The sequence below is a fragment of the Colobus angolensis genome, unplaced genomic scaffold, assembly GCF_000951035.1.
Source record: "Colobus angolensis palliatus isolate OR3802 unplaced genomic scaffold, Cang.pa_1.0 Scaffold585, whole genome shotgun sequence".
Classification (NCBI taxonomy): domain Eukaryota; kingdom Metazoa; phylum Chordata; class Mammalia; order Primates; family Cercopithecidae; genus Colobus; species Colobus angolensis.
The window spans coordinates 1,498,041-1,510,352 of NW_012119432.1; the positions used below are offsets into that span (position 1 = coordinate 1,498,041).

Consider the following 12,312-nt stretch of genomic DNA (forward strand, 5'->3'; position numbering starts at 1 on the left):
AAAATTATCTTTGTAACTATCCCCTATCACAAATGTTTACCTATGTAACAAACATGCACAGTCTGCACATACACCCCTGAACTTATAAGTTTAAAAACTCTTCATTTTTTATTTAATTTTATATATGGTGTGAGAAAAGGGTCTAATTTTATTACACTGCATGTGTATATCCCGTTTTCTCAGTACCATTTATTGAAGCGGCTCTTCTTTCCCTGTTGTATGTTCCTGGTACCTTTGTCAAAATCAGTTGACCATAAATAGTTTAGTTTATTTTTTGGGTTTTCTATTTTGTTCCATTTGTCTGTGTATCTGTCTGTCTCTCTGTCTTTGTGCCAGTATCATGCTGCATTATTTACTGTAGCTTTGTAATATATTTTTAAATCAGGTAGTGTTGCCTTTGGCACTGTTCTTTTTGCTCAAGATTGTTTTGGCTATGTAGAGTCTCTTGTGGTTCTATAGTAATTGAAGTATTTTTGATGGCAGCAGTGGCCCATCTAGAGTGGCCATTGCAAAGATGCCACTGCAGCAGGGAGCTGCAGACAGGGCTATACACTTCATTAAGCATGCAGGAGCCCTGTCCTCGTGGGCCCGGGGCCTCCTGCTCCATAGAGCAGGCAGGAGCTTCACTGCAACTCCAGATTTGGGTGTCTCTGTGCTATTGGGGTCCTGGGAGGGTCTCCTACCCCTCATGCTCTGAAGTGCCTTCTCCCGCTGCCTGGCTTCTCCCCATTGCTGGCACCTGCTCCAATAACAGAGGTATGGCTGAGGATGCACACTCCCCAGAGCCTGCAGGAGCTGGGTACAAGTGGGAGCCCCACCCCTTTCAAGTTGGGTTGGCGGGAGGTCCCTGGGTACAGCTTTAACCATCCAAGTCTGGCTGCAGACCCAAGATTCTCTGTACTCTTGGGGACCTGGGTAGGTCTCCTTACCCCTCCAGGCTCAGAAGTGCCTGTTCCCATTGCCTGACCTCTCCCCACTACCAGAGCCCACTCTGATCTTGGAACAAAATTGGGGCTGAGCTCTGGTGCTACTGCAGCCGGCTGGGTGAGTGCATGCTTGGGGCAGTGCGGACACTAGGCCCCTGCCACCTTGGCCCCCCTCTGAATTTTGGGCACTGATGAATATAGGAGGGAAGCCGAGGCAGCTGGGGAGCGGGCAGCACAGTGTTGGCCTGCAGGTGCCAATTGGCACAGTCTGGGCACCATGAATGGTAGTGGGAGGCAGACAGACTCTGGGCAGAAGATGGCAGGTCCCAGGTGAAGCCCCACCTTCAGGCCAGAAAGTCCTGAAGCGTGTGGGCTCCTCTGCCAGTACTGTGGACCAGAGAGGGAACTCATGGTACTTTTTCCCAGGCACATCCATGGTTGTCCATGAACCAATCAGCACGCACTTTCTCCCTCTGAAGACCATAAAAACCCCAGACTTAGCCAAAGCAGAGCAGACATCAAGGTGACCAGCAGGAGAGAAGAGCTACCCTCTCCAGAGCTTTCTCTCTGATAAATGTTGCAGATGCTGGGATGACATGCTTGGGGAGAGGAGCCACCCTCTCCAAGGCTTCTTCCCTGCTGGGAGCAGCAGACATTGGGACAATCAGTTGCAGAGAAGTGCTACCCTCTCCAGGGTCTCCTCTCTGCTGATTGCTGAACACTCTTCAAGATGCCCTGCTGGCAGAGAGGATCCATTCACTTCAGGCCCCTGCTCTGCTGAGAGCTGCAGAGATGGCAGGATGACCTGTCTACAGAGAAGAGCTACCCACTGCAGGTCTTCTCTGAGCTGTTCTAACACTGAATAAATCTCCTCTTCATCTTGCTCACCCTCTGCTTGTGTGCATACCTCATTCTTCCTGGACACAGGACAAAAACTTGGGCATAGGCGCCCCTGGCCACAGAGGATTCCAACCAGAAAAGCAATACCCCAAAATTTCATAACATTTCTTTTTCATTCGTGTTGCAAACAGCATTGGAATTTTGACAGAGATTGCACTAAGACTTTAGATTTAGATTGCTTTGAGTAATATGGACATTTTCATAGTATTTATGAACAGGAAAAATCTTTCCATTTATTTGTGTCTTTTAAATTTCTTTTATCAGTGTTTTACATTTTCAGTATCCAGGTATTTTACCTCTTTAGTGGAGTTTACACCTAGGTATTTAATTTTTTGTTACTACTCTAAATCATATTGTTTTCATAATTTTCTTTTCAGATTATTTGTTACCAATACATAGAAATGCTACTAATTTTTAATGTTGATTTTGTATCCTGCAACTTTACTCAATTCATTTATTAATTCTAACAGTTTTCCATTAAAGTCTCTAGATTTTTTTATGTAAGATTATGTTATCAGTAAATTTGTAATTATGTAAGATTATGTCATCAGAAAATTTCACTTCCACCATGTGAGGATAGAGCAAGAAGACCTTCATCAGATCCTCATGACCTGGTCTTGAACTTCCTAGCCTCCAGAACTGTGGGAGAAACATTTTTGCATTTATAAATTACCCAGTCTTAGATATTCAGTTGTATCAGCACAAAACAGACCAAGGCAGTTCATGACAGGTATATATTGATTAATTACTATTAATGTTATTATTATTGTGTATCTGTAATGTGAAGTACTATAATAGGTGAACATATAAAAGGATTAAGAAACTTATCAGATGAAAAATTTAGACAATTCATTCAACAATTTTTTTAGTTACATGTGTCTGCGCTTGATACTATCCTAGGCACTGGGGATCTGATAGATGGAAAAAAAGATAAAATTCCCACCATAAGGAAACTTCCATTTATCAGCTGTAGAACATCTTCCCTGTCTATTACTCCAATGGGGAAATCCTAAGAGCAATTGACAACTACATTATAGTGTGATGAATATAATGAGAAGCCAGAGCACATGGAGGAGGAATTTAAAGAGGAGGGGCATGCAACCTGGTTTTGTGAGAGCAAAATTATGGAAAGATTCTTGGAGGTGGTCATGTCTGTGCTAAGCCTAGAGAGACTTGTTGATTTTAAAACTTTCTGCATAATACCTGTTACGTGCCTGAAATTGTTCTAAGTGCTTTACAAATAAGTTATCATAAATTTAATTATCCTGATAACTCTATGAGGTGGAGAAAGTAAAGCATATACAAGGCTATATTACTTGCCCCAAATCACAAAACTAGACAGTGGTTCCAAAGTGCATACCATTAACTGCAATGTACTATGCTTCTTCTCCCTCTTATAATGTTTTTATAAGCTGTGTTGGGGTGAGCTGGAGGTCAAGAAAATGGGGCATATGAGAAGTCAGTACTCCATGAAAGTCTTTAAAACTTTTTAGTTTACTGGAGCAATGGAAAGAACCTGGTAGAAAGATCAAGAAAGAAAATGGAGGGTGATTATCAATATTCTAGAAAGCCAGGTGAGAGATTTTGGTATTTCTGGTAGTGTGTTCCCAGTTGAAATTCATCTAGTGCTATATGACTACACAAAATAATGTATTATTTTTAAGGTAGAAGTATTAATATATTTTACAGACTCTAAGATATAGATCAAAGAACACAGTTGTTTATTAAGGATATGCATTGCCTGTTTAATCCAGAAATAGCAATATTTAGATTCCCTGTCATGTGTTTCATAATCAATTTAGTTACAATTTTAATCATGGATATCTATGCTTAAGTTGTCTCTTTTGTAAATAGCTAAACATGATGCTCTTGATAGGAATGAAGAGCATACTACAGTAAAGTGAGATTGCCAAAGGGTAATCCAAATGATAAAAATAGAGCTATACCTCCAGGAAAAATATCTAATTCTAGTTATTTTATCCTTTGAATAGTTTTATGTTTTCTCACTACATACCAACTCACCTGAAATAGGTTCTCAGTTAAGTATTTGTATTAGTGCATTTTCACACTGCTATAAAGATACTACCTGAGCCTGGGTAATTTATAAACAGGAGGTTTTATTGACTTACAGTTCTGCATGGCTGGCAAGGCCTCAGATATTTTATAATTTTACAAAGAAGGCAGCAGACTTCTGGCTGGACATCCAAGCATTTTCATACATCCTCTAAAACTTACGTGGAGGTTCCCAAACCTCAATTCTTAACTTTTGTTCACTGCAGGCCCCAAACCATATGGAAGCCACCCTTTTAGCCACAACTGGCACTGAAACAGCTGGAATGCAGAGTGCCATGTCCAGAGGCTGTAGAGAGCAGCCGGGGCCCTGGTCCCAGAGAAACCATTTTTTCTCCTAGGCTTCCTGGCCTGTTATGGGAGGGGCTGCAGCCAAGAGCTCTGACATGCCCTGAAGACATTTTGTTCATTATCTTGGTGATTAACATTTGGCTCCTCATTACTTATGCAAATCTCTGCAGTGTGCTAAATTCCTCCCCAGAAAATGATGTTTTCTCTTTTATCACATCATCAGGCCACTAATTTTTCAAACTTTTATGCTCTGCTTCCCTTTCAAGTCTATGTTCCAATAGCAAACCATCTCTTTGTGAATGCATATAACTGAATGCTTTCAGAATAATCCAGGTTACATCTTGAATGCTTTGCCGCTTAGAAATTTCCCCTACCAGATATCCTAAATCATCTTTCTCAAGTTTAAATTATTCCATTTATATAAGATTCTCAAAATAACAAAATTGTATAGGCTGAGAATAGTGGTCACTAGGGATTATGAACTTGATGGGAAAGCTGGGTGTAGCTATTACAGGAAAAACGAGAGATCCTTGTATTGATGAAACTCTTCTATATTAATATGGTGGTTGTCCCTTGAAGGTAGGCATATGATAAAACTGAATATAACTAAACACACACACACACACACACACAAATGAACACATGCAAAATTGGTGATCTGAACAGATGAACTGTACTAATGCCAGTTTTCTGGTTGTGATGTACTTTTGTACTTTTGCAAGATCTTATAACTGGAGGAAATGGAGTAAAAGATACAATGTGATATCTCTTCATATTATTTCTCACAATGGCATGCTAACAGATACATTAAAAGATGTTCAACATCATTAATCATAAGAGAAATACCTACTAAAACCAGAATATCACTTCAAACTTGTTAAGATGGCTATTATCAATTAAACAATAAATAAGAAATTTTGATGAGAGTGTGAAGAAAAAACAAATCTAGCACACTCTTGGTGGAAATGTAGATTGGTATAACCATTATGTAAAACAGTATGGAGGTTTCTAAATAAAATAAAATGTAACTACCATATGACGCAGCAATCCTTCTGGGTATATACCCAAAGGAGATGAAATCACAGCCTCATATAAATATATGCACTGTCACATTCATTACAGCATTATTCACAATAGCCCAGATATGGAAACCATTTAAATGCCCATCAATGGATGAATGGATTTAAAAATGTGGTGTGTGTGTGTGTGTGTGTGTATTTATAGTTATACAGAATTAAATACTATTCAGACTTAAAGAAAAGAGATCTTGGCATTTGCCACAATATGGATAAACAAGCATAAAGATCTAATGTACAGGGGGACTAAAGCTGATGAAATTGCATCATGAATTTTTGCTAAATAAGTAGATTTTAGCTGCTATTGTCACACACTTAAAAACTAAGAAGAGAGGTATGCTAATCTGCTTCACCATAGTAACCATTTTACTTTATGTATCCCATAATATCATGTTATAAGCCTCAAATATACACAATAAAATTTCTTTAAAATAGAAATAAAAAATCCATCACACTTCTATATACTAACATTGAACATGTGGAAATCAAAATTAAACACATGATACTATTTGCAGTCACTTGAAAGAAAATGTAACACTAAGGTATAAATTAAACAAAACATGGACCAGAAGGTGGGTACAAAAATATCAAAATATCTTTCTAAAATTTACAAAATACAAAAATGTGCCTGATATATTCATTTACAAGGGAAGAACAGATTATATATAAATAGATGCATCTTAAAAACAGGCCTGAGTGAAAATTAAATACTGACAATGGCTACATAAATTGAAAACAAATGTCCACAAACAATAAAAAAACATATATTGACACTCATACAGAGAAAAGGGTACACATCAAATGCATTACAATGATTGCCAATGTACACAAGAGAAATAAAACTGGATCATGCAAATAAAGGAGAGTGAATGAGTAAACAAACAGGAGAGGGTCTTGAGCAATTAATTCAAAGAATATAACTCAGCCCTCTACATTGATGCCAAATCACTTTATTGTATTCCCTTCAATAAAAACAATATTTTTTTCAAGGGAAGAATTCTTAATCATTGACATTCTATAGAAATGCTGGTGTATGGAAATGGTAATAAAAATACCAACTTTTACTTGTATCATTATATTCAAATTCTCTGTAGACTATGCTTTCATTTATTGCCTGCAGTAGACAATGGCCACTAGTTTCTTAACAAGGAAATGCCCTAGTATTGGGACCATGGCCCCCAAATACCATTATTTTGGTATGTGTGACATGCTGTCTTACTTTATGTAGGGTGAGGTTTTTGGTCCTTATGAGGGGCTTCAGTTGCTCACAGTATTGGTTGAGTTGCAACCCACACCACTATGAGGTATGTGGCCTAGAGATGGTGATTTTGATGTCTTCATTTTGGAAAGAGTGTCACTGTCACCTACATACAATACAGATCTTTGTATTTTATTTTATTTATTTATTTTTGGAGACAGAGTCTCGCTCTGTCCCCTAGGCTGGAGTGCAGTGGCCAGATCTCAGCTCACTGCAACTTCCGCCTCCTGGGTTCAAGTGATTCCCCTGCCTCAGCCTCCTGAGTAGCTGGGATTACAGGCACCTGCCACCACACCCAGCTAATTTTTGTATTTTTTTTTTTTTTTAGTAGAGACGGGGGTTTGCCATGTTGGACAGGCTAGTCTCGAACTCCTGACCTCAGGTGATCATCTGCCTTGGCCTCTCAAATTGCTGGAATTATAGGCATGAGCCACCATGCCCAGCCAATACAGATCTTTTTAAATGCCCTTCTACACATTCACATGCTCCAAACACCAAGTCCTTTTCTTCCTCTCCTGTTAGATAAAATTTTAAGAAGAAAATTTGTCTCTAGGTATAAGTCCTCCCCCAGGCCTTATTTACAATGTCTGGCTAACTGTCAACCTGTGGGTCTGTCTGCCAACACTACAGGATGTCATATCCTTCCCTTCTCAGATGCCTACCTCTTCCCTTCCCTTCCTCCCCACCATCAGAAAACAGGCAGAGATATACACAGTCATCAGCTCCTCCAACTTGATTTTATTGTAATCATTGCCATTGGTGGTGAGGATTTGTCCAATTTGGTTTCTCCATGTTTGACTAGTCCTCCTCACCCTCCTGTGAAGATCTTTCAGATAAGTCTGGGTCTTCATCCTCCTGTGAAGATATTTCAGATGAGTATAGTTCTTCATACTCCTGTGAAGATCCTTCAGATGAGTATAGGTCTTCATCCTCCTGTGAAGATATTTCAGATGAGTATAGGTCTTCGTCCTCCTGTGAAGATAATTCAGATGAGTCTTGGTCTTCCTCCTCTTCCTCTTGGACTGGATTGATGGAGTTCTCTTGGGATTGGTCATTCTGCAGTTGATTTGAATTTATTTTCTTACCCTTCCTGTAGTAATACACTATTATTGTTAGAAATTCTACTGTTTTTGCCTTTTGAAAGCTCTGTTTGGGGGCTAAGAGTCTGTTTGGTGCCTCCTGCATCTGGTAAGAAAACAGGCAAAGACCAGAAAGACATTATTTTGGGTGAATAGGATAGAGACTGGATAGCAAGGGGGGCTTTATGAGAAGGAATGCACGTTGAGGAAGGGGTTTCTGCCAGAGTAGAACAAGGTGTAATCATAGGGTAGGGATCTATGGGGAAGAAGAAGAGGAGCATGGGTAGGGTCATCTGTTAGTCCAAACTGCACCATTTTGTAAGCTCTTTGCTATTTTGCAGACCTTGGTCAAAGTGAAACATTCCATGGGGGTTCAGGCCGGGAGAAACATCCTGCTTAACCACCTGACCACAGGGTTCATAAAGACTCAACTAAAGAAACATCCCTATCATATCTTGCTTGGCAAAGTTCTAAGGAACACCACAATGATATTCCACTGGAAAAAGGGCCAAACCACCTGATCATAAGAACATCTTCTCAATATCCTGCCAGGCAGCATCCCATACTGCCCAGATCCCTCCCACCCATACCTGTAAGGACCCCAGCCTGTAAACATTGGTGGGCACTGGCATTAAGCTTGTCCTCTACTTCCACAGGTGTCTAAAATATTCCTGTGTTGCTGTTTGAGCTGCCCCCTCTCTGTGTGTCTTTCTTTCATCCTCGCCTTCCCTTCAAAACCTATCATTTTGGTGCCAAAACCTGGAATGGTGATTGGGTTCTAATGGGTAAGTTTTCTGTTGCAACCTGGAAAGCAGCAAGCAGCACAAACTAGACCAGGGCCTGCTTCCAGATCCTGAGTGTACTCCCTGTTCCCAGTTCCATTCCCCTTATTCTCTAGTCTTCTCCAGCCCTGGGATAACCTTCAGATATTGACCAAACAATCCACCTTATTTTTCATTTCTTCCCCTTTCCAGGCAGCTGCAAAAAGGATCACCCCCATTGCTGGACATCACATGGTACACTGGGCTTCAATTATTGGGTGAGTCTCCCTCTTCCTCCTTTTCAGATTCCTCACTATTTCTGCCTGTTCTCTAAAATATTCCAGTGCTGGGGGAGAGGTCTCCACAGTCACCAGGTGACTGCAGCCTACATTCTTAGGGTACACCCTCAGAACGTTTGCCACTCTGGCCGCTCCAGCCTCTGGGGAGCATGAATAGTTATGGGGCTGCCCCGACTCTCCGGGTCCCTTCTCCCAGGAGGAATCGAGTCCTCACTTTCCTCTGGGGTATTCACTTCTCTCTGGAGTACTCGCTCCCCGCTGGGGTATTCACTGCCTTCCAGGGTACTCACTTTCCTCAGGGGTATTCACTCCCATCCAGAGTATTCACTCCCCTCTTCCAAAGAAACAAAACATTCAACCTCCAAATTTAACATAATCTAAAAAACTTTCTTCAACACAAAGGTAAATACTCTAAGTGCTTTGCTTATCTCCTTTCATGCCTCACTCTCTCTCTCTGCCAATCTTGTTCACCTTTTCAAATCTTCCTCCTCAAGGAGAAACCCCCCAAAATGCCTCCTCCTACAGACAAGGCTTCCTCCTCTGAATTTCAACTTGGCCAACACACCCTTTCCTCTGCCTCCTGCCCGCCACCATTCCCTCCACCTTCTCCTTGGATCCAGCTCCTCTACCCCCCTTACTGTAGCCCTCCATCCCCCTTCCTTCTCCACCTCAAACCAGGTCTCATGCCCAACCCCTTATCTCCAGAAACCAGGCACATGCCCAAAGGCCTTCCAAAGTCCTTCCCCTGCAGGAGGTCGCAAGGGCTAAAGGCATAATCTGAATTCAAGTTCCCTTCTCTCTGGCTGACTTCTCCCATAGTGAAAAGACACTTAGCTCCTTTTCAATGGATCCTACCTCCTTCCACAAGGAATTTCTGTACTTCTCTAAATCTTATGGCCTTACCTGCCATGACATATATGTCATCTTCTCCTCTACCCTCACCTTGGAGGACAGGGAACACATCTTTATTGGCACCCAGGCCCATGAGAACACCCTCCACCAACAAGATGCTTCTCATAACCCAGTGGGAACCCTAGCTGTCCCCAGAACTGACCCCAATTGGAATTTTCAGGCAACTTCCGTAGACAGACAGAAACCAGGCCATATGATATCATGCCTTCTAGCTGGCATAAATAAAGTCACCCCTGCTCTTTTCCTCTCCCACCTTTCAAAGGTCACAACTAAATATACCACCTTAAGCCCTAATAACAATAAGGGCAAAATCGACCTCCATTTACAATTTATCTCCCAGTCAGCCCCAGACATTTGAAAAAAAACTTTAAAAACTGGAGGATAGCCCTCAAACCTCCCAAAGAGACTTAATCAAAGTGGCCTTCAAGGTCTTTAAGAATAGAGAGGAAGAACTAAAAACCCCAAACCTAAAAAAGGACCAGGCTAAATACCACATGCTGATAGTTGCCACTCAACAGGGTTCCCAAGGCATACAGAATTCCTCAACTTGGCAACGGTCAACTCCAGGAGCCTGTTGTAAGTGCGTCCAAAAAGCCTGGCCTAATCCCAGGACATGCTGGAAACCTTGACCCATCTGTGGTATCAAGTAACACTGGAAGTCAGACTGTGCTCAGTGAAACTCTTCATCCTGCTTCACCACCTTTACCTGAAGTCTGATGGGGCCTGGAGTCCACCGCTCCCACCGCCATCACCACCACAGAACCCAGGGTAATGCTATCAGTCTCTGGTAAACCCATATCTTTCCTATTGGATACTCAATAGGACAACTACTTACTCAGTTTTACCAGAATATTCTGGACCCTTTTTCAGTTCTTCGATCTCTATTGTGAGAATCAATGGAATCCTCCCTAGGCGCAAACAGACTGATCCTTTATTTTATTTATTTATTTATTTTTGAGATGGTGTTTTGCTCTGTTACCCAGGCTGGAGTGCAGTGGCACAATCTCCACTCACTGCAAGCTCTGCCTCCCAGGTTCACGCCATTCTCCTGCCTCAGCCTCCCAAGTAGCTGGGACTACAGGCGCCCGCCACCATGCCTGGTTAATTTTTTTTTTTGTATTTTTAGTAGAGACGGGGTTTCACCGTGTTAGCCAGAATGGACTCGATCTCCTGACGTCATGATCTGCCCACCTCGGCCTCCCAAAGTGCTGGGATTACAGGCGTGAGCCACCGCGCCCGGCCCCCAGACTGGTCCTTTATTATACAACCTATTCAACACCCCCCTTCACCCACTGTTTCCTGGTTATCCCTCAGTCCCCTACACGTATCTAAGCTCTCTCTCTCCTGTCTGGACCCCTTAGACTCCCTCTCCTCCCCCTTCCAGCACATTTCAGATGCCCATTTGCAGGGAACACACACGGTTAATTAATGGAAGCTCTTTTAGGCAGCCATGTCCAGCAGCTGGCTATGTCATCATTGCTGAAAATAAACTCCTAGAATCCAATGCTCTCCCACCCCATGCTGCCTCTCAACAGGCAAAGCTAGTTGCCCTAACCAGGGCCCTCACCCTAGCAAAGGCAAAGAGGGTCAACATTTACACCAATTCCAAATATGCATACCATGAACTACACTCTCATGCCTTAATCTGGCAGGAACAGGGTTTCCTAACTGCAAAAGGAACCCCCATAAGAAATGGCAAACTTATACATAAGCTGCTGGGGGTGGATAAACTACCTCTGATGGCCACCATTATCCATTGCAAGGGACGCCGAAAGTCTAAAGATGCCATACTCAAGAAAAACCTTTCAACAAATCCTGCAGCCTGGCAGGCAGCCTTTAAAACCCCATCATTATTGCTCATTTTCCCCAGCATACACCCTGTATATACCCAGGAGGAACAAACCCCTCTTGCCCGGGCTGGCGCCATTCAGGAAAAAATGGTTCTACCTCAATGATAAAAGTGTCTTACCCAAGTTGAAGAAACCTTCTGTACTTTTATATGTGCACAACCATTTCCATGCTGGTTACTGCCCCTACTCCAGCTTTTAAAAACTTATATGTATTCTTCCACCATGGCTGCCCATCTCAAACATATTACTAAGGCATCTTCCCTTTGCACTAGAACTTCCCCTCAGGAAGCTATCAAACTACCTCCTTTCCAACACACAAGGCCCGGGGACACTTACCAGGGCAGGACTTGCAAATCAACATCACTCACATGCCCCCCATAAAATGATTCCTATACCTTCTGACAATAGGCGATGCATTCTCTGGATGGATAAAAGCTTTTCCTACCACCACCAAAAGGCACACACCATCGCTTCTATTCTCTCCACCCATATTATCCACCGGTTTAAACTCCCCTCTTGCATCCAGTCACACAGTGGGCCAATTTGTTTCACAGTTTAACCAACAGCTGATAAAGGCGCTAAACATTAAATGGGCTTTGCATATTCCTTACCACCCGGAATCTTCAGGAAAAATTTTATTAAAAAAAAACAACTAACCAAACTCTCCCTAAAGGTTAAAATGGCCTGGACTTCACTTCTCCCACTGTTCCTCATGCGTTTATGTGTCATTTCCCAAAAGCCCCTCAGTTAACACCCATTTAAACTCATGTACAAATGCCCCTTTATCCTCCAGAATCTCCCTGTATTTTCTCCCCCTTCTATATGGAATACTTGGCCGGCGTTACACCTCACCCAACATCTAATAAGACAGTATGCAAATGCTTACTGAC

At 42.1% G+C, this 12,312-nt stretch overlaps 1 protein-coding gene across 1 annotated transcript in view; it reads right to left on the bottom strand.

The window, feature by feature from the left end:
* Positions 1–7,241: 7,241 nt before the first annotated feature.
* LOC105526290 (sperm protein associated with the nucleus on the X chromosome N2) overlaps positions 7,242–12,312 on the bottom strand; it is a 28,429-nt gene continuing 23,358 nt past the window's right edge. Inside the window, exon 2 of the mRNA XM_011962236.1 lies at positions 7,242–7,706. Within this exon, the coding sequence (XP_011817626.1) occupies positions 7,320–7,706 (387 nt within the window). The 3' untranslated portion in view covers positions 7,242–7,319. The remainder of the gene's footprint in view (positions 7,707–12,312) is intronic.